The sequence below is a fragment of the Sparus aurata genome, chromosome 2 (assembly GCF_900880675.1).
Source record: "Sparus aurata chromosome 2, fSpaAur1.1, whole genome shotgun sequence".
Classification (NCBI taxonomy): Eukaryota; Metazoa; Chordata; class Actinopteri; order Spariformes; family Sparidae; genus Sparus; species Sparus aurata.
Window position 1 is genome coordinate 34,887,915 of NC_044188.1, and position 26,832 is coordinate 34,914,746.

Here is a 26,832-nt window from a genome sequence, read left to right on the forward strand (position 1 = left end):
AATACTTACATTCCTATCACTCAGCAGCCAAACAGAGGATGTCCTCCTTCTGCAGGGATAAGAGAGAGGCTGGTTGTGCAACTCTTCTCTTGACTTGGAACGTGTTTGCTAAACACTGGGCAGTTTTGGCTTGTCCAGTGAGGTTAAAGACGTAGGCCTAGGTGGGTAAAATCCAAACGTTTGTGTTCTCCCTTTGAGTAACAGTTGTGCAGATGAAAGCTGATGCAATACATTATGATGGGACTGCAGTGAAACAGGCGTTCAGCTGTTCTTATCTTCTCCGTGTATCTGGTTGCTGCGGAACTGACAATGTGTTCACATTTGTCACAGACATAAGAAGATGGGAGTTTTCAAACCAGGGGGGTCTGTGACGACCAGGCACCACCTACTGGACACTAGGGTCTGTGCTCTTTCCTTTGCTTACCAGACTTTGTCAGTGCAAGGAAGCCACAATTAAGCTTTGGTCTATGACAGGCCGGAACCATGTGGTGAGGATCCTGACAAGAGGGTCATAAAGAAACACATCTTTACAATAACTGACCCATTGATGGACCCTCTCCAGTTCACTCACTGTGCAGGCAGAGGGGTTGATGATCCCAAAACACTCATCATAGACACAGTACACAAACACCTGGAACACCCCAACACCACAGCCAGACTCCTGTTTTCAGACTGTCTGCATTCAACACCCTACAGCCACACATCTTTGCAGAGAACCACTCCACCCGCTTCCACCTGAAAGACCAGCTGATCCTGTGGATTACAGACTTCCTGACCAACAGGTGACAGAGGGTGCTGGTCAATAACACCTTCACCGATGTCCAGGTCACCTCTACAGGCTTCTCTCAGGGCTGCGTCCTCTCACCTCTGCTCTTCATCCCTTATACCAATGACTGCAGGTCCACCCATCCTAACTGTCATCTGGTACATGGATGACACAGCTCTCCTGTCCCTGCTCTCAGGCCCCTCACATTACCACAGCTCAGTGCTGCATGAGTTTGTGGAACGGTGTGATAAATCAGTCCTGGAGTTAAACAAGGAGAAGACCAAAGAGATCATGGTTAAGTTTTCTAGCAAGCAGAGGGAGCTGGCTGCATCTGCTGTTAGCACAATCCACGGGAGGAATATAGACTTTGTGGAGGACCACAAATACCCGGGTACAATTTTTGACAGTATGTTTAAATTTGCTCTCAACACTGAGGAGATCCACAGGAGATGCCAGCAGTGGCAGTATCTCTTGAGGAAGCTCAACACTTTTGAGTTAAATAAGAATATTCTCAGGACATTTTATCTACTCCTTCACAGATAGTGTCATCCCTTTCTCCATCACCTGCTAGTTCCACTCCATAAGCCGGCAAAACAGGACACGCCTGCAGAGCACAGTCAAAGTCTGCTCTAATATCATTGGACTGCCGGGTCAGAGCACTTTTCACCGTTTGTGAGCACCAGACACCGTGGACAGCGGGCAGGATCCTTCAGGTTCCCCAGGGACAAATGAGTTTTTGTTTTTTTTATTATTCATGGAATTACTTATTAGTCTTATATGTTCACAGTGTTGCTCCACAACATATAAAGGTCTGAAGTCTTGTTTGAATGTTCAGTTAAGATGAACATTCCGTTGACCGACACTTCACTCAGTTAGTGGATAGATTCCACAGATTCTCTCAGCAGCTTTTTTTCAGGGGAGCTGTGGATTATCTCCCAGCTACGTGATATAGGAGGCTGCTGATATGATCTGTGGAGGGCCACATGAAGACAAGACACCTCCTTCCTTTTGAGGCCTGAATAAAGATATACCTGGTGTGATAAAACCTGATAAAAGTGACATTTCTCACCAGACATGCTGTCACCAGAGGAGACAATTATCAGGCCTATCTACATCTGTAATTACTTAGCTCTACATTGTCCCTTTGGCTTTTACCATATTCTCTCTTTTGATTTGTGCCCGAGTTTTATGTAAAGATGTTAATAAAATGTTTGCCCCAACACATTGCTTGAATCAGAGGTCAAGTCTTTCTCTTCACTTTACTTTTTTTTCCCACTAGGAAATGTATGTAAGTTAAAGAGCAAAAAAGCCCATGAACTGTGCAAGTAATAACCCCAATTTGCAAGAGCAGAAAGCTTCAGATAAAATTAATCCATGAAGGCTGCACTTTAAACTATTGCTGTGAAATCCACGTTTTTGTTTTTTTTACTGTTTTTGCATAGTAAATTACAGTATACTTTTTCACTGTAGATTACTGTGTATTCTGTCAAAAAATGCAGCAAACGTTGTAAGGAAAAAGTTACTGTAAAAAAACCGAAGTAATCAGTTCACTACTGTAAAGAATCACAGTAGATAAAGATGTATTGTAAAAATTACAGTAACCAACAACGTACTGTATACATTTACGGTATCCAATTATGTACTGTAGAAAAAACACAGTAACAAGTAATAAATAACAGTAACTGCAAAGTACTTAAAAATAGTAAAAATCTCAGTAAAAGCAATACACTGTAAAAAAAAAAATTACAAAAAATTAAGAAAATTAAGTAACCAACAATGTACTATAATAGCATGTTAAACAGTACAGTACATATATATCAACATACATATCAATATATTTTGTCGTATCACTATTTTCTTACATACTGTAGCTTTAATGTTTGGTGTTCAAGGGAACACAGCTGTCAAGACTCTCATGGCATGGATAATCATCTAAAGTGAGCTGAAAAATATACATTGCCTATCAAATGTATTGAATTAGAGTATTTTACTGAAAAATTTGCATCTGGTAAATTGTATTATTAAAAAATATATGATGCATAAATGGTCTAATCTCTCCTTTTTTTTCTTTCAGGTCATGAATGTGAATTTATCTGAGGGAGACAAGATGGTGTTTGAAGATGTGGGCCATGGGGAGAACACCATGCTGGCCAACGAGTCCATTCTGATGAGGGGGTTGGTAGTGCGAAGCCACAGCAATCAGATCTTTATCCGGTTCCACAGCCAGAGATCTCAGGTTGGATCAGTCCTGCTCAGATACCAAGGTACATGACACAAGTACACTAGAGTTTTGAGAAAACAGCCAACATAAAATGTAAATGAATACAATTTAATAAACAGTCTTAGTTAAGCCAAGTAGGAAGGATGGGTCCCTGACGTGCTATGTAAGTCCTTTGACAAAGCTTAAATGAAAACAATGATAGCTGTACTTATATGAAGCCACTGAAACACGGGGAAATAAAAAAAAAAAAAACTCATCACAATGATTTCTCAATATGCATCAGAAATGCATGTTCTGATCTGAAATCATGATTACACTCTAAGAAAGCAAGCCATTTATATCTGAAAATTAGTTCATGTAATTGAGTTCAACCTAAAACGTCTGTCATTTTAATAAGTCAATCAGCCAGTACTTTGGTAGGTTTGGGCTCAAGGATTTATAACACTGAAAAGAGTCCAATTATTAATGAAAACAGCTTTTAAAGAGCTGAAACTGACGTTGAATTATCCAAAACTTGCAAACTGATTAATGTTATTATCCACATACATAAGGGCCCAGAATATATAACATTATGTCTAATACAAGCCGACCTCTGTATTCTATGGCCTGGATGTCCGTTCTGGAGAAAGACTCATGTGAGATCAAGCTTGTAAGGCCTAGACAGGTACACCTGTCTTGTATTCCTGGCAGATTGTTGGTGACATGTTGGATGTGTGTTACCACATATTAACGCGTTGTTGCTGTCAGCCAGAAAATGACTTGTGCTATCAATCAGCCACATGATTAAGTAATACATTATATTTGTAACAGCTTTATTTGTCAGTTGTACGGACACTGTCTGAGGGACAGGAATTGCTGAAAGTCTTTATCCTGCCGCTTGCTTATGACAGAGGAGTGAAAGTGAAAGTTTTTTCTGCTCTGCTGCTTCTTTGGAGTGACAATTCATGAACAGTGATGTAAATGTATGATGGTACTTTAACACCCCCCAGTAGAACGGGTCAGCCCTGGTCCTGCTGGTCAGATTTCATCCCATTAAACTGAGACTAGAGACTCCTGTACTTGATAACTCTTCATTTATATTTGTCTTTATTGATTAAACTACAAAGCGCAGATGACATGAGCAAACTTCTCCCCTGCTAAGAAGTGACATCAACATTATTACCAGCTGCTAAAAAGCAGTCTGTACTGTTTTTGCTTGTTCCTCACCACAACTGGCCAAATGGAAAAATAGCTAAATAAAGCTTGTTTTTTTTAATGCCCTGCTAGAAGCTGGAGCAAAAAGAAAGCCCTAGCCTATAGAACACACACACACACACACACAAATCCCCAAAGCCCATTTAACTACCCCCTTTCTGGTTGAATTGATAGAGACATAGTAGGGCAGTATCAGATCTGTAGGAAGTTTCAACAACTTTTGGAGATAATTGTAAATGATAGGTGTTACTATTTTTAAGACTTAACCATTTTATTATTTTACTTTTATATTGTAAACAATGTAACCAACCGATTCAAAAAGTATTACAATTAATTCAATTTGTTCTTCTAAATCAAACATTACTCCCGCCCATCACTTTTAAACATCGAAAAACTAACCAACAATTATACAGGGCTTAAAGTATTCCGGCACAGTTCCGGATTTCCAGCATGCCGCGTTTGGCTACAGGAAAAAAAAATTCCAATATTAAAAAAATGAAATCACTTGATAGTTCATGAGTGCGTCTGCCAATGATATGATGGGAACACAACTCTCCCTCTCTCAAACTTACATTATTATCCAATCAGAAGTAAAATGGGGCGGGTCTTGGAAATATGTGCTTCAACCGAGTCTCATGCTGAATTGATACCCGTGCAGAGATGTCACGTAGGAGATTAGGATGGAGAGTAAATTCATGAAGCCTGGGGAAGATGCCCTCTTAATTGATAACGGATTAACAAATAAATGGCGCTGGGCGTGGATAGAAGGAAAAGGTAAAGACGGTAAGTCTTTTGGTAGCTCATGCAAGAAGTTAAAGGGATATTCCGGTGTAAATTGAATCCATGGTCTAACACACCGTGAAACTGTGTTAGACTCCCTCTCGAGAGATAAAGTTTGTGGACCGCTAGCTAACGTAGTTTTAGCATCCTCAGAAACGACCGCACGACAACATTAAATTGCAGTTAAATGGGTCCAAATATAAAACCGCCATTAAAAAGCCACAAAAAATGCTCAGAACAGCACCAAACTTAAGCAACATTAGAAATAGGGTCCCAGCACATATTTTGAGGCATCAAACATTTGATATAGTTGCCGTACTTGTCGGAATAGATAAACAAATCTCACCACCCGAGAAGCCTTCCTTGTTGTGGGGAAGCCCTGTGAGTCGGTTACCGAGTGCAGTAGAGTCCCGCAGCTCAATGATGATCATCACTGCGGGATTCTAATGCACTCGTTAATCGACTCACAGGGCTTCATTCAAGTTTAGACATAAGACTTTAACTTCTAAGTCTAAGTTCAGTATTAAGTCATTTATTTTCTGTCTATCAAGTTGTCTAAACAGTGACTGGAGTCCATTGCTCTGCTTGCTTCAGATGTCTTGTGAAGCACATCAATAAATGCATAACAGTATTATTATCGTGAAAGAATAAGGCTTGTGTAATTTGTCACTGAAGAAGTTGCCCATGTGATTTTTATGGTTGACAGCCTAACATATTGGTATGTGCTGTTATTCATGCTATCATCCTAACCCTAACCCTATCTGATATGGCAGTAATTTAAAGCGGGAAAAAAAAATCTATTTAACTCCTACCATAATTAATTAAGGGGAAAATCCTGTAGCAATTACATCTTCATAATAACCAACAGAATATTAGATACATGCCCATTTTACATTATTTTGTCAGCATGTCAGTGGTTTAGAATTATCTAAGGAACAGAATGAGCTGGCCCATCTGCTGCTCAACATTTAGCTTAACATCCCAGCACTCCTCCTATGATGAAAGATGCATGAGTGTTTTTCCATCAAGCGATTATATGAAGCATGCAGCTCTACATCAGGTACATCAATTGCAATGTTTTCTAATTAGGGTTTTCAGGGAGATATTGACACCAGTAATTTTAAATGGAAGCAAATATGTATTAAACAATTGTAAAAGTTTAACAATATCCAAACAATGTTTATAGATAAATTACACAGTATTTTCTCTTACCAGTTACAAAGTATTATGAACTTTGACTACAACTTTTCAGTAAACAGTTGCTTCATAAATGGTAAGGATGTGCATCTCTCCCTTATAAGACGATTCGATACGTATCAAGATACATGGGTTACGATATTATAGGGAAAATACTTTTTATTATGGAGAAATTTGACTCCGTTTTGGTATGGTTTGATGCAGTTTGGTAGAATAAGATATACTCCGATACAAGCCTTTGTTTCATGTAGACAGTAATTTTCTATTATAAATTAGAATAAGCCAATTCTATAAATGTGGCATTGCTTATCGTCAAATAGATATATAATAAAAGACCAGGGAATCCTACGTAGTTTGCTTACTCATATGTATATCTTTATATTAACCTTCTTATACCTCAGTGTATAAAGAAACGCCTGTTGTCTCATCCTGGATCTGAGAAACAACTATCCTGATGAGCAGGGTCTCTCTGAGCTGGATCTGTTTGCATTGGACCTCCCTTAACTGGGTGTCACTGACTGTCTGTATCCTCTGCTTCCTAGTCATGAGTGTATGAAATCACACCTACGATTAACAAACAGAAAAAATGTGCAGTATGGTTCAATTCAGTACATTCTTTTAGTAGACATGACAGTTGACAGTGTGCATTACTACCAGCAGTAGTGCTAGCTTTACTACCATCCTTGTCACCTGCACAGGTTTCACCATGCCATCTCACCAGGTGAACGCCAAGATACGTGCTACCTATGTACATAAGCACTGCTCTACAGAGCTTGCAAATGGCCTGCTTTAAGTCCTCCTTATAAAATCCAAATCTCTTCCAAACCCTTTATTTTAGATTTGATGGTGCTATGTAATTCTTACCAGCATTGTTAGACATGTTGCTGTTGCTGATCCCTTAATCCCCATGAATTATTACAGAATCTGAATTTATCACCCAGTCAGTCCAACATCATCATAAAGCTGTTATGTTTCTAAATCAAAACTGAATTACTTTACATTACCTTTTAATTTTTGGTACAACACATTTTAATATACCAGATAAATCTATGGATCCTCCATGTTACTATACAAACACGAAACAAACATTATGGCTGGTAAAGGGGTCTCTGGTAAGGATACAAAATGGAAGAATGACTTCTCTGGGTCACACATTGTACTGTATATCACACACTGAACGACACAATGAGATTGAATATGCAGCCTGCTTTCATATAATGTGTATGGCAGCTTCCTGAAAAGTAAGAATATTGACCCTGTATATGAATAGAATTCCCAGAAGGATGTTGTATGTATGTCAGGAGTGAAATATTGCAAACTGATGTGAACATGTTTTAAGCATGTATATTAAAGAATACAATCACATATCCACGCCGCTTGTCTGTCAGTGTCCCCTAGTGCTGTCTGGCCTGCACTTTCCTTTCTCTGCCTGGGAACAATAAGTGGCACCAGCAACTCAATGTGATGAATCCTATCTCAGCCAACACACACACTCCCTCACTGCTCAAGCCATTGCAATCCAAAAACATTGAATGTATTGATCAACATTCTTTTTCTAGTATTTCAGTCAAAAAATCAGGGAGGGTAGGCTGGCTCCTGGAGGGATTTAAATAGAGAAGCACAACATGGAGTGTTTCTGTCTATCTGGAAGGTTTTAGCTGAAGGTGTGTAAGCTGAAACTTCAAAAGTTCTGTCTGCAGTCCAACTAATGGGTCAGTGCAAATGCACTGATTAGGGAGGCTGGCAGGATCTGAGAAGAAAGGAGCTAACAACCACTTTGAATGTCATTACTGGTTTAACTTGTAAAACCTGGGCAGAATTTGAAGGTAGCTCCACAAATATAGTGGGTCCATATCACCGGCTGTAGCTCAGGAGGTAGAGCGGGTTGTCTAGTAATCTAAAGGTTGCTGGTTTGAATGCCAGCTTCCCCCAGCTTCATGTCAATGTGTCCTTGAGCAAGATATTGAACCCCAAATTGATAAGCAGTTGGTGCCTTGCATCTGCCATCAGTGTATGTGTGTGTGTCTGAATGGGTGAATGTGGCAAGTATTGTAAAGCACTTTGAGACTTGAAAAGCGCTATAAAAATGTACCATCCCCAGAGAAACCAACAACTGATGCTCTTTGCTGGCTATCCTTAGCTGTAGCTAGATTCTGTTGCTAAGCTAAATAGCTCATTGTTCAGTTAGTCATGGAGCCAGTATAGAGCTAGAGCGCCTGTCTGGACCAAGTCCTCAGATCAGGTGCTTAGCTTAACCAGGTTGATCAGTATAAGAATTAGAAATGCTAGTTACTGAACTGGCACTGAATACAGCCGCCAAGCCTGACAGTTTGAAGACAGGGGATAGAGAATGGACCTGATTTAAAACTCCTCTGACCAAGACCATGTCTCTGTGGATGAGAAGACATGGTAGGCAAGGACAAGAGAGGCATGAAGCTTCACATCTTACTCACTGTATTGAGGATTCATTTCATCCAAACCAAAGGGGATTGTGGAAAGACAAATACTTTTGTTTTGGTGAGTTTTAATTTAAATTACGTCAAGTTTGAATAAAGTTTGTTTGACTTTTAGTAGTATACACTATAAATAGTATTACAGGACAGGACATACTGGGACAAGCTGGTTAGCATGCTTACTTCAGTAAATATCTCTGCAACACAGTGCATAGACGTCTTTGACGCATCAATACTTGACTTTCTTCACAGTCAGATAATGATCGAAAGTTACGTATGTAACTACGGTTCTATGAATCCTGGATGACCGCCAGAGGCGGTGCTTCAGCACTGAATGTCTCCATCTCGCGCATGCGCAGGTCGAGTGTTTATACCAACAAAGTCACCTGTGACCCTTGATGATACCGGCAAGCCTATATCTTCCGGTGACATCAGAGGATCTGTTCCTGCAGAATCTTCTCGCGAAACCACAAGGATTCTGATTGACAGAACGCTCTGGCGGTCATCCAGGATTCATAGAACCGTAGTTACATATGTAACTTTCGTTCTATTTCATCCTTACTGACCGCCAGAGGCGGTGCTTCAGCACTGGATGACCCATAACAACAAGGTCAAGAGGAATGCCAATACATACCTCAGTGAGATGGAGCAGTAGAGGTGGGCAGCAGGGCCACACCCAGTGGGTGGGGAGTGGCCACATTCACCCGATAGAATCTGGAGAAGGTAGTTGGTGATGCCCACGATGCCGCATCACAAATGTCCCCCAGGGGCACACCACGCAGAGCCGCCCACGATGTAGAGACAGCCCTAGTAGAGTGGCACCTCACCCCGGATGGCAGGGGGCGACCACTGTGTTCATACGCTTGGGTGATGACATCCACAAGCCAATGCGACAGACGCTGCTTGGAGAGAGCACAGCCTTTCTTAGGACCACCATAACAGACGAACAGCTGTTCTGACCGTCTCGTGCTTGCGGTCAAATTTATATAGACTCTTAAGGCCCGCACAGGGCACAGCAGTCCTAACCTTTCCTCCCCTGCGGGGGGAATAAACTGTGCCAGGTGGATAGGTCGGTTAAGGTTCGACGATGAGAGAACCTTAGGAAGAAAAGCTGTATTTGGCCACAGAGTGACCCCTGAGCCATCTGAGTTCCACCTCAGACATGAGTCACTCACCGAGAGAGCATGTAGCTCCCCAACACGCTTTGCTGAAGTGCTGGCAAGCAGAAAGGCAGTCTTAGCAGACACCCACTTCAACTCTGCCTGTGCCAGGGGCTCTAAAGGAGGCAGACACAGAGCATCCAGCACCAGGGGCAGATCCCATGCTGGAATTCTCTGTGCCTTTGGGGGTTGTAACCTCAAGGCTCCCTTTAGGAAAAGGGACACAAGTCTGTGGCACCCGACGGTGTTGTCGTCAACTTGAGCGTGTCGAGAGGAAATGGCTGCCACATACACCCTCAGAGTAGCAGGGGACCGTCCGCCATTCAGGAGTGACTGTAGGAACTCCAGAATTTTTGGGATTGTACAGTGCACGGGGTCCTCACCCCTGTCCGAACACCAGACAGAAAACAGTTTCCACCTGTTGTCATACTGCATCCGGGTAGAAGGCACCCTAGCATTCAGTATGGTATATTGGACGGTGTCTGAGCACTCTGACAGCAGCGGGTTGGGCCCTGCAGTGGCCAAACCCAGAGCTGCAGGCGATGAGGGTCGGGATGCCAGACCCGGCCCCCTAACTGGGACAGGAGATCCATCCTGTGGGGGAGACGCCACGGTGAACTGCAGCACAGCCTGTGCAGCAGAGGAATCCATGTCCTCCCTGGCCGGAAGGGGGCTACCAATAGCAGCCTGTGGCCCTGCTGGAGGACCCTCTGCAGTATTTGAGGAATCAGAGGCATCGGGGGAAAGGCATAGAGAAGACCCTCTGGCCAATCGTGGGCGAGAGCATCCTGGCCCAGAGGGCTGGCCTCCTCTGTCAAGGAGAACCAGAGGGGACAATGGGTCGACTCTTCTGTGGCAAAGAGATCCACCTCTGCCCTGCCGAAGACGTCCCAGATATTGAGCACCACCTCTGGGTGAAGCCGCCATTCCCCCGGTGGAGGCTTGCAACGTGATATGAAGTCTGCGGCCCGGTTCCGTTCCCCAGGCAAATACATTGCCCTTATGCTGGCTAGGCGGGGGGCTGCCCACAACAGGAGGTCCCGGGACACCTGCAACAGACCTGGTTCCCCCTTGGTGGTTTATGTGAGAGACGGTTGAGACGTTGTCCAACCGTACTAGCACATGCCTCCCTCTCAGGAACGGGAGAAAAAGCTGCAGTGCCATGTGCACTGCCCGTAGCTCTAGCACATTGATATGGTCCGAGCGGTCCTGTGCAGGCCACAGGCCTTGAGCTGTCCAGTTCTGCCACACAGCACCCCACCCTGAGAGGGATGCATCTGTTGTGACGGTCTCCCGACGGGATGCAATGGAGCCCATGGGCATGCCCTGAAGGGGAAATGATCTCTCCCTCCAAGGGGTCAGAGCAAGGAGGCAACGCCGTGACACCTTGAGTTTCCTGTGCTGGTGCCGCCTGGCATCCAAGTGGAAGCTGTTCAGCCACCTCTGAAGGGGATGTAGTGACAGCAACCCTAAGGGAACCACAGTGGCAGCAGCCGTCAGCTTGCCTAAGAGGCGCACATACTGGACATAGCGCAAGCAGCGGCCCTCCTGAAAGAGGAGAAGGAGGTGAAGGATGTCGTCCACGTGCCGAGGTGATGGACAGGCCTTCATGGCAACAGCATCCAGAGTCACCCCCACAAAGAGTGCACTCTGTGAGGGAACCAAGCAGCTCTTTTGGAAATTCACTCTGAGGCAGAGCTGGGCCACATGTGAGAGGAGAATCGCTGTGTCCCGGGTCACCTGAGACTGGGATGGCGCACAGACCAGCCAGTCGTCCAGATACGGCAGGATCTTGATGCCCCACGACTGCAGGGGTGAGAGGGCTGCCACCACACACCTGGTGAACACCAGTGGAGAAAGGGAGAGGCCAAATGGGAGAACCCTGAACTGAAAATGGTGGCCCTGAAAGGCAAACCGCAGAAATTTTCTGTGGTGTGGTGCAATGGGGACATGAAAGTACGAGTCCTTCAGGTCTACTGAGGTAAACCATTCCCCTCTGGCAACAGTACGCAGAACCTCTGCAGTACTGAGCATGTGAAACTTCAGGACTTTCAAGAACCGGTTGAGTCCCCTCAAGTCGAGGATAGGGCGGAGTCCGCCGTCTTTCTTTTCGACAAGAAAGTAAGTCGAATAGCATGGGCTTTTGCCGGGTCGCGTATGATGGTCATCTTGACCCGGCTGAAGGCAGGGGGCCTGCGTCGGAACTGAAGTTTGTACCCGTGGGTTAAGGTGGAAATCACCCAAGGATCCTTGGTGGAAGCAGCCCAGTAGCTGAGCTGCTGCTGGGAAAAACAGCCGACGACCGGCCCCAGACTCTCAGCGCCTGGTCCCCCGGCCTCTAGAGGCCCTGGGGGGACGACGGGCAGCGTCGAAGTTCTGAGGTTGTCTAGAGGGCAGTCGTTCGGGGGCTTGAAAGCCCTGAGGACATCGTTGAGCCGGCTGTTGAACCGGTCGCTGAGACCTACGGTAGCCACTGGGGGGAGTCTGTGGCTGAGAGCGGCGCCTGGGGGGAGCTGAAGAACCCCCAGGTCTGCTGGGAGGAGGCATGCTCCTGTGAAGCCCAGAGAGCTGCTGCCGAGTCTGCCTGGCCTGGACTGTGCGCTCAAGCGCCTCTACAGCAGCCGACCCAAAAATCTCGCCGGGTTCCACTGGGATGCTGCGGAGGGTTCTCCGGCACGCCTCGGTGAGAGGCGACTGTGCCAGCCACACCTGGCGGCGAGCCTGGACAAGTGTGGACATCAGGCGCCCCAGTTCTCTGGACATCAGAGCAAATGCCTGCAGGGATGCGTGACTGAAGCTGTGGACGGAAGCGTCCAGTGTAGCCTCCTGCAGGGACGCTGAGAGAGCGAGCATCAGATGCGAGAGGGAATTGCCAGTGCGTTCCATGCGTGCTTCTGCATCACAGGCCTTAGAGAGCAGGTCATCCGTGGCCCGACAATGGGGGCGCGGACACCTGGCATCCGTTCTCAGAGCCTCATCGGGCGAAACAATCAGAGCCGCTATAGTCGGCTCAACCGCTGGCATATGGGCCAAGCCGAACTTGGCTGCATCCTGCATGGCTGCCAGGGTCCGGCCATCTGATGTTGCGTGAGAGAGGGCTCTAGTATCTCTCCAGCATGCGTGCAACTCCCTCAGATATTCTTCTGACGGAGGCACAGTAAAGGTGGCAGGGGCTGGACCACGCCTGAAGAAAGCACTGGCGGGAGCCGGCTGAGCCTGCGGAACATCCAACTACAGGCGGGCCAGGGCCATACGAATGATGGCACCCATGGAGTTATTCTCGGACCTAGCACTGAAACTGCGGGCTGAGGAGCGGGAGCTCGCCCCAGAGGTGTGGGAGGCAGCGTCCTAGGGGACCACATTGCCCCGTAGTCAGCGAACTCAGTGGCCAAAGCAGCCACGGAGAGCACATCCTCCTTTGGTTCAAACATGGCGGCAGGGGGAGCAGGAGCACCCACATCCACTGCACCAGTCCCAGACTGTATGGCTAGGAAGAGGGACTTCATTTGATTTAGCTCCTCAATCAACTGGTCCACCCTGGAGGCCAGTTTAGACTCCTTGACCCTCTTCCCAGAGGAGGCGCCCGCAGCCTCTGCAGCCCGACGTTTAGGTCGGCTAGGCTGTGCTGGAGGCAATCGCTGGGCTGGGGTCAACTGGTCCGGCTCCGGAGCATGGCCCAGCAGGTGTTCAGCCTCAGCCAGTCTAGCAACTCGCACTGCCCGGGGCATGAAGCTACAGTTCATGCACGGGTCCTCTGAAATCCCCTCCCTCAGGTGATCGAGGTCAAGGCACGGAGGACACATATCATGACCATCTTCAGACTGCAGAGCGGCCAGACAGGCTGAGCAGGAGTGGTCACCAAGCATGGTGACAACTGGTTCAAATACAAGCAAACTGAGAAAGACAACAGATGCTGGGAGAGGGAGCGAACACACTGCCTTCACCAGCAGGTGTCGCACAACAAACGCAGTTAGCCTCTGTGGCTAACACTTCTGCTAACTACAAGGGCAACAGCACCCGCCTATGCTGGGAGCGGGAGCGAGAGCACTGCCTTCACCAGCAAGGGTCAGCTTGCTGCGCAAAAACAAATCAATGGGCACAACCGCCAGTGCCACAAAATGCAAACTGAAGTAGGCCAGGCGAAAACGCCGGTAAAACTGCCAATAGGAAAGCAAACACAGCTCAGGATGCAGCTGTTACAGAAAATAGTAATATACACCTATGATGGGAGAGGGAGCATACACAATGCCTTCACCAACACGGGAAAACTACAACGAAAGGCGGGTACAGGTTGTACAAAAGAAAGAGATACTCAAAGGAAACGTAACACTACACCTGGTATACTCAGCCAGTTGTAGAGACAAACCGATGGTGATCCGAAGGGGTGTCCGCGGCAAACCGCAACAAAACTCCCGTCTCAGTTCGTCGCAGCCCTTGGAGGGCGAGCAGCTCGCAGCTCCGACAGGTTGTCGCAAGGCTACCAGCGACGAAGCAGCAGTAAGTACGTGTTTAGTTCAGCTAGAGCTCACTGACGTACGTCTATCTGCGAAGCGAGAAGATGAAAAGGAACAGATCCTCTGATGTCACCGGAAGATATAGGCTTGCCGGTATCATCAAGGGTCACAGGTGACTTTGTTGGTATAAACACTCGACCTGCACATGCGCGAGATGGAGACATTCAGTGCTGAAGCACCACCTCTGGCGGTCAGTAAGGATGAAATAGAATCTTCATTTGTTGAATATTGTCATTTAAATTTCTGGAGACAACTTACAAATTCTTCCTTCAAACCATCAGTCATCCTTCACAGACATCATGAAAAGGAAGTGTGAGGTTCTGATTAAGTACAGCAGGCCGAGGGGAGGACTCCACCAGTGGCATCTCTCAACCAGCCAGCTGGACCAGTGGGACAAAAAGTGATGTGATTGTCCAATTGTGCCCAAATACACTTCAACATGCAGACCAGGGGACTTGAACCAGCGATCATAGGCTCTACCCCTATGACCAGAATTGTATGATGTCCTCAGAAGCAACATGACAAAACAACTTGATTGGAGTAAGCTGGTGATTTTAATGGAACAGACCTCAGATTTGGTTTGCCTATATTCCACCAGCATGTCCAGAGGAGGAAATACCCTGGACCATGTATACACAAATATTTCAATCAGACCATATTTCCCTGCTTCTTCTGCTTACTCAATCCAAGCTGGTCAAAAGTGTCAAACTATCAGTAAAAAATGATAAAAAATGTGGATGGATTAAACAATTACAGCTCTATAGGTCTATTTTGAGTGCATGATACCAAAAAAAGATGCAATTTGGTCTTCTGACAGGAAAGTAAACAACACCACGAGAGCAATACTGAAAGTTGGTATCAAGGAGGCAATGAGAACACACAACAGAGACCAGAAAGAGACATCAGAGACAGATATCACCGTCCCTGAGATATGTGGCAGGTGATCTTAAATGTCACAGGCTACAAAAGCAGGAGTGCCCCCATCATGTGTCATCATGAGGCCACATTGCCAGCTTGTGTGCTTAACAAATTTTATGTTGATCCCATCAACGCAAACTCAGCTTTACAGTCAACTCTGCCTCTGGAGGACTGGCAAATGTCAGTAACCACAGTAGATGTGAGATTGAATATAAATAAGGGTGCTGGTCCAGATAATATACCTGATTGGCTTTTGTTTTTAGTCCACAATCACTTAGCTGATGTTTTTACTGACATTTTTAAGATCTCCCTCTCACAGAAGACTTTTTCAACCTGCCTCGAGGCAGCCAATAGTTCGCATTTACCTAAAAAGTCTGCTGTGTCGAGTCTTGCAGCTACCACCCTGTGAAACTGGTCCTGCCCATCAAAGACAACATGTCTGCCAGCCTGGACTCCCATCAGTACACTCTCAGAACAAACGGATCCTTGTAGGATGCCATATCCACTGACCTACACTCAGTCTTAACATGGTAAAAATAACAACAGCACTTAAAGATGTTTGTTAAACCCCAGCTCAAACAGCTGTCCCCATGAAGCTAAGCTGAAAACTTCACACTCTGCAGTTGGATGTTTGGATTTCCTCAAAAGCAGACCCCAGATTGTCCAGATTGGCAGTCACACCTCCTCTATGTTAGTGCTCAGCACCACAGCCATCCAGGGCTGTGTGCTCAGACCCCCCACACTGTAAATTCTAACTAGTTCAGTTTACTTTAAAAAAATCGGGAAACTGATTGCCACATTTTTTTAAAGTAAACTTTCAAGCCAAATTAAAGTTAAACTAATGAACAGCTAAAAGTTAGGTGAACAAATTGTTTTCAAGTAAGTTTACTTAGATCTCAAGTAAGATTATTGAATGACTGCAATTAAGTTTACTCTTAGACCTTAATTTATCTTACTAAAGACAAGCTATGGTTACTTGGATAAAGTGAGGCAATCAGTTTCCCAACTTTTTCAAGTAAACTGAATATGTTAGAATAAGTTGCCACAATTAGCTTCAACTTTCAGTGGGTAAGCAACCTTGAACTTTGACAAAAGTTTATTAAAAAACCCATATGCGTAAACAGATGCATATGTGAACAACCTGTGCAGTGCTGTAGCCAGTACAGTACATCAGGTTAAAAGTCCAATCACAGTAATAAAAAAGAAATAAAATCAAAGAAATAATAACCGTCTCTCAATGTATCTGATAAAACCATGAGGTAGATAAAACATACAAATATCAGTGTTTGTAGTTTGGGTTTCAGAGACTTGCCTCCTAATGAAACAAACGACCCCTGAATAAATTCAAAGGTGTTCTGCATGGTTGTTGGATAGTCCGAATTCAGAGCATAGATCAAACCAAATAGGACAAATAGGCTTTTGGCAGATCTGGCAGACCATCAACGACAGTCCATCCCTCCAGAAGGATGGCTTTTTCACCTTCCAAGTGTAAGGAGTTTGGAAGGAGTTCTGGTTCGTCTTCCGGGATTACAGAGAGCACTGCAGCTGCAAACTGGCTGATATCTGCATCTACATCATCAGCCTGAGAAAAGAAAAAGAAACATGATTTTTGTTTATCTAGAAACCAATTCATAAAAGCTCTTTGGATTGAAACACTATCAAATTATACAATTTGAGGGGGAAAGACTACCTGATTCTCTGTGAAGAGCCCTAGCCACCTCTCCAAGATCTCACTGACAGGTGGCTCGGAGTGGACCAGCTCCTTCCTTCGTTCATGAAGGCAGCATTCCCATTCCAATTTCCAATTTAACAGAGAATCTTGGTATTTCAAAGTTCTCTGGCCATTCTTTTTTAAGGGCTGTTGATGATGATGGATCAGATAATTGATCAGAATGCGCCTATTCTCCCTGACTGGAGCTTGGTATAGGAACAGGTGACATAAGAAAGGGGAATATCTTCAGTGTTGCTTTCTCGGGTAAATCATTGATGTCAGTAAGGTTATACAAGGCATTATTGAAGTCAGGGTCTTCATATTGGATGATGAATTTATTTAAGTTTGAGACGCTCTTCCAACACTTTTATCAGTGTGTCGATGTCATCTGGCTTTTCAGGAAGAGTGATTTTTTCGTATATCCCTATCTTGGACGATTACTCGAATGATCATCACCATAGTAACACGATATTCTGTATAAAAACAATTAAATAAATGAAAAGGGTTAAGATGAGAGTTTCAGGATATTTACTTAATACACATATAAAGCCTCACCATTTAGCAGTTGATATAGTGCTTCAAAGTGGCAAGTAACCTACCCTGGATTTGGTAAGCTGCTAAAGGGAACGAATCATTCAGTTCAGAGGGCTGAACAACTGACAGAGAATTCAAAAGAGCGCAAATGCTCAATGTACCATGCAGTCTGAGGTCTGCAGAGAAACAGAATGTCAGAATTTACTGTTAAAATCTTCATAATTTGCATGAAGTCTGGGAGACCTGAACACAATCCAACTGATACGACCATATTTGGGCAGTACTGGATGCCATCAATGTGAACATTAGATGCAACAAGCACAGTACTACACCCAGTGCTCTTCAGACGTAGATGTTCCTGAATATCGTCAGGGAATGATGTGATGAGTGAACTGCTGACCCTGTCCATTTGGACTTTCGGCTTGAAAAATGAGCTGGCATCCATGTGATAGGTTTTTGATAATTTTTTAATTGCACTGTTGAAGAACTCCAAGGAAAAGTAACCTTTGGATATCAAATCCTTCAAACATATAGCCATCTCCACAGGAACAATGCCCTCCAACAGATCATGCAACAGATATAGAGGGAAACCACCAACTACATAAAAGTGGTCCAAATGATCACTCAGTGCACAGCTGCTCATCACACCATACTGCCTCACTAACGCACTGTCCTGCAGAACCTCTTGAACTTGCTGGTCATGTTTTTCTTTTGTTCTGTGTTCAAATGAGCCTGATCGAACCTCCTTGACTTGAATGTCCTCCCTTGTGGCCATGCAAAATTGGCAAGGCAGATTTACATTAAAACTTTCTTGAAAACCTGTGAGTGAATGAGCACCCAAATTATCTCCCAAGACATATAGCACAGTTCCATTTACACTTGCTCCTAACTGCTGGACATATACTCCTTGCTGCTCAAGAGTTTTCAGATCCTGAATGAGTGGGTGGAGCGCTTTTGAGTAGTCGTGTTCCTTGACCACATTAGTTTTGCACAGAAGAGCTAGCTGAGTAGCATGCAAAGATGATGTGTGTTTTGCTGGTAGATTGGCAAGAACCCAGTAGATGGCACAAATCTTGTGTTTCTTCCTAGATGTCCTAGAGGATTAGCCACTTCAAAATCATCAACGTAAAGATTAAGAGCTATTCTACATTTGCATTCCAGGAAAAAATAATTTTCTTTGTAATGTGTGCCATCCTTGTAACTCTTGTATTGTCCTGAGGAATCATCTGATGTGAGCACCTTGTCCAGAATTTCTGGTTTATTCAACAATTTCTGTAGCATCTGAAGAATTGGAACATAAACACAGGACTGATCATCTCCATCTATTTTTTATATTCAACAGGCATGACAACTGGAAATTCTGTCAAAAAATTATGATGCTGGGGCGCCGTTTAGCTCAGTTGGTAGAGCGCACGTCCCATGTGCCGAGGCTCTGCAGCGGACCCGGTTCGACTCCCGGCCTGGGTCACTTTGCTGCGTGTCACTCCCCCTCTCTCTCTCCCTGTTTCCTGTCATATCTTCAGCTGTACTATCAATAAAGCCAAAAAAATATGATGCTGTCCTATTGACAGTTGGAAGAGGTCCATCGTCTTTGGTACAATGAATTAGCACATTATTTCCAGCAACTGCTTTGACAAGCTTTTTTACCAATGTGCTGTCTACATCCATTGAGTGCTCACTGAATATCTTCTGTATAGCCACACATATCAATGGCTCAGAAAGCAAATTAATTTGATTCAACTGCCGGACTATTTGTGTTGCACTGTCTGAAATATGCATGACTGTCTGCATTTTCAGGAAAAGAGAAGCCAAGTTGTGTTCTAGCTGATGTTTTAACTCATCCAAGTTGTCTCTTCCTTCTTCACTTCCAAGTTCACCTTCACTGTCTGAACTGTCATTGAAGACAATACTCTTCTGTGTGCCTTCATTCATATCATTATTGTTAATATTTGAAACAATTCCTGGTCTAAATTGCTCACTCTGTCGCTGTTGATGCATCTTACTTTTATGCTTATTAAAAGTTGAATATACATTTGTCTCAAAAGAACAGTCTTGGAAGGGACACTGAACTTTCTGGTTAGCCTTCAAGTGTTTACGCAAATGCAAAAAATAATCTGCCTCTATGCATGGCTCAATAAAGTAAAAAAGATGGCACTGGTAAGATATTTGAGCTTGTGCAGGTGTACTTGATTCACCATCCCGTTGTGAATGAGTTCTACTTAAGTGCACATTCAATGCATTGAAAGACTTAAAAGTGCACAGACATTCTGAATGGAGGCATGGTAAAGGCGCAACCCGTGAGTATGTTCCATGACTTAAATGATAATGTTTGAAAAGCTGTGCTCTCTTGTCAGAAGAAAATGAGCAAAACTTACATTTTCACTGCATGGCACCACATCCATAGAAAGGTGACTCTGCATAACAGAAAGCACATCAAATTATCATGTTTGTGCAAATCATATAAATGGCTTGAAAGAAATAATGCACTACTATGCAAGCAGTGGCTACCACAAAAATGTCAGGCGGGGGGTTAAAGGGGGGACTATGGAAAGGGGAAGGTGGACCCAAATGCAGTTACAAACGAGAGGCAAGGATATGGGGAACAAAAGGCGAGCTTTATTAACAAAAGCTGAATTTCACAAAAACCAAGGGAGTCAAAAGTCAAAGTAACAAAAGAAAGCAAGGCAAAGTAGCAACAAAATCAGCAAGACAAAGTACAAATCAAGGCAAAGTTCAAATCAAGAATACAAATGGCAAAATCCAAAATCCGAAAACACATACCAGAGACGGGGGAACAAGGGACAGGCAGGAGCAGGAACATGGACGAGACAGACGCTGACAAGAACATACGGACGCTGACAAGAACATACGGACGCTGACAAGAACAATGACCAGACAGGGAGTGAAGGGAAACACACAGACTAAGTACACAAACACTGATGACAAGACGAGGAACAGGTGAGGTGGACCAACAGGTGAGATAACGAAGGGGAGGAGCACATGAGAACATGAAGGGACCAGGGCAATGGACAGAGGGAGCCAGAGGGAACATAGGAAAAACACAGGAGAACTTAAAGGACACATGAGGGCATGGGAAAAACAAGACACAAGACAAGATACAGAGACATGGAAATCAAATACAAGAAAACACAAGACAAAACCAGACAAGAACACGACAGACAGATCTACAGTCATGACAGTACCCCCCCCTCAAGGGACAGCTCCAAGATGTCCCTCAAAACATGAGTCCAAGTGAGGCTGGGAGGGTGGAGGGGGGTCAGGAGGAGGGCCAAGGTCCAAACAAACAGGAGGGTGGAGGCGAGGACTGGAGCCCACTGGAGGCCGGGGGCGTGGACTGGGACCCTCTAGAGGCCGGGGACGTGGACTGGGACCCCCTAGAGGCCGGGGACGTGGACTGGGACCCCCTAGAGGCCGGGGACGTGGACTGGGACCCCCTAGAGGCCGGGGACGTGGACTGGGACCCCCTAGAGGCCGGGGACGTGGACTGGGACCCCCTAGAGGCCGGGGACGTGGACTGGGACCCCCTAGAGGCCGGCGACGAAGGCGTAGGCGTTCTGGAGGCCGGCGACGAAGGCGAAGGCGAAGGCGCTCTGGAGGCCGGCGACGAAGGCGAAGGCGCTCTGGAAGCCGGCGACGAAGACGAAGGCGTTCTGGAGGCCGGCGGCGAAGGCGAAGGCGGGCTCTGGAGGCCGGCGACAAAGACGAAGGGCTGGGACCCACTGGAGGCCGGCGGCGAAGGCGAAGGCGTGGGCTGGCACCCACTGGAGGCCGGCGGCGAAGACGTGGGCTGGGACCCACTGGAGGCCGGCGGCGAAGACGTGGGCTGGGACCCACTGGAGGCCGGCGGCGAAGACGTGGGCTGGGACCCACTGGAGGCCGGCGGCGAAGACGTGGGCTGGGACCCACTGGAGGCCGGCGGCGAAGACGTGGGCTGGGACCCACTGGAGGCCGGCGGCGAAGACGTGGGCTGGGACCCACTGGAGGCCGGCGGCGAAGACGTGGGCTGGGACCCACTGGAGGCCGGCGGCGGAGGCGAAGGCTGAAGCCCTCTTGAGGCCGGATCGCTGACTGGGAAACCCTCCTGGGCCTTGGCCGGACCACCAACAGAGGTTCGCAGGGAGCTGGTGGCCTGTGAGCCAATAAAGGGTCGCTGGCGGCAGACGACCTCGGACTGGCCTCCGACCAAGGAGCTGGCACTGGACTTGGCGTGGGACTCGGCCGGGCCTCCGACCGAGGAGCAGGCGCTGGACTTGGCGTGGGACTCGGCCGGGCCTCCGACCGAGGTGCAGGCGCTGGACTTGGCGTGGGACTCGGCCGGGCCTCCGACCGAGGTGCAGGCGCTGGACTTGGCGTGGGACTCGGCCGGGCCTCCGACCGAGGTGCAGGCGCTGGACTTGGCGTGGGACTCGGCCGGGCCTCCGACCGAGGTGCAGGAACGGGACTCGGCCGGGCCTCCGACCGAGGTGCAGGCGCTGGACTTGGCGTGGGACTCGGCCGGGCCTCCGACCGAGGTGCAGGAACGGGACTCGGCCGGGCCTCCGACCGAGGTGCAGGAACGGGACTCGGCCGGGCCTCCGACCGAGGTGCAGGGTCTGGCCTTGGCATGGGACTCGGCCAGGCCTCCGACCGAGGTGCAGGGTCTGGCCTTGGCATGGGACTCGGCCGGGCCTCCGACCGAGGTGCAGGAATGGGCCTCGGCATGGGACTCGGCCGGGCCTCCGACCGAGGTGCAGGAATGGGCCTCGGCCGGGCCTCCGACCGAGGTGCAGGTACGGGCCTCGGCCGGGCCTCCGACCGAGGTGCAGGAACGGGCCTCGGCCGGTCCTCCGACCGAGGTGCTGGGACAGGACTTGACATGGGCCTCGGACGGTCCTCCGACCGAGGAGCAGGGACGGGCCTCGGCCGGTCCTCCGACCGAGGAGCAGGGACAGGACTTGACATGGGCCTCGGCCGGTCCTCCGACCGAGGAGCAGGGACAGGACTTGACATGGGCCTCGGCCGGTCCTCCGACCGAGGTGCTGGGACGGGCCTCGGCCGGTCCTCCGACCGAGGAGCAGGGACAGGCGCCATCGGGTCCGCCGACTGAAGGCCACAGGCAGGAACAGGCGCCATCGGGTCCGCCGACTGAAGGCCACAGGCAGGAACAGGCGCCATCGGGTCCGCCGACTGAAGGCCACAGGCGGGAACAGGCGCCATCGTGTCCGCCGACTGAAGGCCACTGGCGGGAACGGGCGCCGACTGAAGGCCACTGGCGGGAACAGGCGCCATCGGGTCCGCCGACTGAAGGCAACTGGCAGGTGTCGACCGGTCCGCCGACTGAAGGCCACTGGCAGGTGTCGACCGGGCCGCCGACTGAAGGCCACTGGCAGGTGTCGACCGGGCCGCCGACTGAAGGCCACTGGCAGGTGTCGACCGGGCCGCCGACTGAAGGCCACTGGCAGGTGTCGACCGGGCCGCCGACTGAAGGCCACTGGCAGGTGTCGACCGGGCCGCCGACTGAAGGCCACTGGCAGGTGTCGACCGGGCCGCCGACTGAAGGCCACTGGCAGGTGTCGACCGGGCCGCCGACTGAAGGCCACTGGCAGGTGTCGACCGGGCCGCCGACTGAAGGCCACTGGCAGGTGTCGACCGGGCCGCCGACTGAAGGCCACTGGCAGGTGTCGACCGGGCCGCCGACTGAAGGCCACTGGCAGGTGTCGACCGGGCCGCCGACTGAAGGCCACTGGCAGGTGTCGACCGGGCCGCCGACTGAAAGCCACTGGCAGGTGTCGACCGGGCCGCCGACTGAAGGCCAGCTGGCATCGGCTGGGCAGCCAACATAGGAGCTGGGAATCGAGCCGAGGCATGGGCTGGTAGCTGTGCTGTGGCTGAGGCGTGGTCTGTGGCCGGAGCTGAGGCATGGTCTGTGGCCGGAGCCCCAGAGCCTGACTTCAGGGAGCCAGGCCGCTGCCGAGAACGTCGCCTTTTAGGTCGGGGAGCCTTGTAGGCCAGGCGGGTTCCCCAGAACGGAGACACTTCAGCTGATGCTGGAGTTGAGACATGGGCTGAGGCATGGGCTGAGGCTGGTAGCTTGGCTGTGGTGTGAAAAAAAAGGTTGCTAGCAGCAATCTGACGAGCCCTGCTAGCTGGATTAGTCATAAAGTCTTGGTACCATCGAATTATGGCTAAGCCATCAACTGCTGGGTCTATTTTTGGTCTGGTCATTCTGTCAGGTCGGGGTTTTAAAGGGGGGACTATGGAAAGGGGAAGGTGGACCCAAATGCAGTTACAAACGAGAGGCAAGGATATGGGGAACAAAAGGCGAGCTTTATTAACAAAAGCTGAATTTCACAAAAACCAAGGGAGTCAAAAGTCAAAGTAACAAAAGAAAGCAAGGCAAAGTAGCAACAAAATCAGCAAGACAAAGTACAAATCAAGGCAAAGTTCAAATCAAGAATACAAATGACAAAATCCAAAATCCGAAAACACATACCAGAGACGGGGGAACAAGGGACAGGCAGGAGCAGGAACATGGACGAGACAGACGCTGACAAGAACATACGGAAGCTGACAAGAACATACGGACGCTGACAAGAACAATGACCAGACAGGGAGTGAAGGGAAACACACAGACTAAGTACACAAACACTGATGACAAGACGAGGAACAGGTGAGGTGGACCAACAGGTGAGATAACGAAGGGGAGGAGCACATGAGAACATGAAGGGACCAGGGCAATGGACAGAGGGAGCCAGAGGGAACATAGGAAAAACACAGGAGAACTTAAAGGACACATGAGGGCATGGGAAAAACAAGACACAAGACAAGATACAGAGACATGGAAATCAAATACAAGAAAACACAAGACAAAACCAGACAAGAACACGACAGACAGATCTACAGTCATGACAAAAAAGGAGCAAGCTGAAGATATAAAGTGTTCTCACATTTAGGGTAAAACCCTACTTCGTGCCTCAAAACCATTTAACACACAACTAACAGTAAATGGTTGACTAACCCATACATAAAACATTTTCAGAAACATATTTTATGCCACTGTTTAACCAAAATGAGAAAGTTTGTAACCATCCCCAGCCATTTTGTTTTGGTCTACTTGCTTTTTGCACCTTTAAATTCAACCAAATCAGTACTGATACATTCAATAAAGTCCTTATTTTTTACATTGAATCAACTTGATATTGTCATGTCAATTATGTAAAATTAATTTAATTTCAATGCATAAATAGTTCACAGAAATGCTAGATTACTTTTAAACCATACGTCGCATGGAACCACAATCGACATAGCTTTCTTGAGTAAACTCACACTTAACACAACATTCTGAAGTAACTCCAAGTAACAGAGTTAAATTTGTTCTACTGAAAATCCCCTCTCTGTTAAACAGGAAAAATATAAGTCTGCATTTATTTAACAGTGTCCATTGACTTCAAACCCTCTAAATTCTCATTCTTAAAGACAGGAGTCCAGGGACAATCTCCTGAATAACTTTTGAAATAATTACCTGAGAAAAGTTCTGTTTCTAAGTGTTATGAAATAAGTTAGTTAGCTTACTTCAGCTTTGACTTTCATACTAGGTTGTGGAAAAATCAGCGCATCTTCTCGGTCAAATTACACATTAAACACAAACACATTATCTCTCCTATGGACATGTGGATCCCATCAAATGACAGCACATATTTCAACCACAGAAATAAGTTACATGTCTGTGAGGCAACTCCTCGAGGAGAAATACGGCTTTGAAATTACATACGAGTTGCTACAGTTATAGGCTAATGTTAGCATACTTTAACTTTGACTTTGATCCTAATTAAAAAAATCAGCAAGTCTTCTCGGTCAAATTACACACACTATTCACAAATAAATATTTAATAACTATCCTGAAACAAAAGTTGCTATTGCACAATTTTGCTACCTTCAACATCAAATCTTTACTAAAATCAAGAAAACCATACTATTGAATGCACTAAATAATCGCCTTTGAAAGTTAAGTAAACCTGACATAAACATGATCAGTTCTTTTCAAATAACTTAACTAGGTACATTTTTCTTGAAAAAAAGCTTTAATCAAGTGTATCAGACGAAAGAGGATCATTTAAGATTAGCAAAAATTAGATTTATTATTAAAAAAAAAAAAACTACCTTGGTTGTCTTGTTCGCGCTCAAAAATGTTGTTTCCTCTTCTTCCACAATGACAGCTGTGCATGGGCTGTGTGAGTCAGTACAAACGTGAAGATGAAGCTACTTCTTCTTCTGCACCTTCTTTAACTGCAATTGACCATTGAGGGCCATTATCGCCACCCACTGTTCATTATTCCAAGTGAAAACTCAGACTCTGAGTAAGTTAACTTGAATAATAGCATTTCTGTGAGCTAGTGCAACCTTTATGTTCAGTACACTTAGCCACTGATAGTAAACTCAACATTTTGGTTAAAATCTAGTAAACTTACTTTGTTGTTTCTAGTAAGGTATACTATTTGCTTTTACAGTGCATGTTCACACTGTACAGCCATGACTGCCTGGTCCAGACATGGACAGAACTCTGTTGTAAAGTATGAGATGACACCACCATCAGCGGCTGCATTACAAACAATGATGAGAGTGCATATTGGGAGGAAATCAAAATCAGTGATATCTGTAAAATGCGATGTCCCAAAGGATACTAAAAGTCAACAACCAGCTCAATCACAGTCTGTTTACCCTGCTGAAATCTGATAAAAAGAAACACAAGTATCAACTGCTGTACCGCCAGAACATGGAGCAGCTTCATGCCTCAGCCTGTGAGACTGAATTTACAGATAGTTATTTAAACTCCACTCTATAGAATAGTTTGTGCTGTATGCTTTTTTCAATGATGTAGTATAAACAGTCTCAAACCCAACCTTCTTTTGCAACCATGGCGTTTTAAAATGAAAATAAATTAACCTTGAACCTTTAACCTTGACTGCACTTTAAGGTGAACAGCTAACACTACTACACATTTAGGGGCCGTCCAGATGGGCGAAAACGATCTTTTTTTCTCCGTCTTTCTCGGCATCGTTTCAAGAATATTTGCGTCCACACAGATCCACTGAAAACAACTGGAAACGCTGAAGTTCATATTCCAGCCTCTAGGTGGCGCTTGACAGTCACCAAAAATGAAGAAGAAGACAGGGAGCTTGCGCAGTAAGCTTGCACGCTGTCAACAAACAGACAGTAGACGGAGAAACCGAACACAACAAGAAGAAGATGAAAATGAAAATGGCTAGTGCAAGGAAACCAGAATCGTTTGTGTGGACCGATAATGAGGCCGAACTGCTGCTGCGACTCACACTCAACTTCAAGGCATTTAAGTTGCAAGAAAGGCTCAATATCTTCTGCGGCACA

The 26,832-nt window shown here is 46.7% G+C and overlaps 1 protein-coding gene across 10 annotated transcripts in view; it reads left to right on the forward strand.

Annotated features, from left to right (window-relative positions):
- sez6b (seizure related 6 homolog b) overlaps positions 1-26,832 on the forward strand; it is a 437,962-nt gene that overhangs the window by 176,954 nt on the left and 234,176 nt on the right. For all 10 annotated transcript variants that reach the window (XR_003981115.1, XR_003981113.1, XR_003981114.1 and 7 more), the window contains one exon: positions 2,841-3,030. Coding sequence is in view for 7 of the 10 variants with exons in the window: in XM_030393151.1 (XP_030249011.1) it covers positions 2,841-3,030 (190 nt within the window). In the remaining 3 variants the exon portion in view is untranslated. The remainder of the gene's footprint in view (positions 1-2,840; positions 3,031-26,832) is intronic.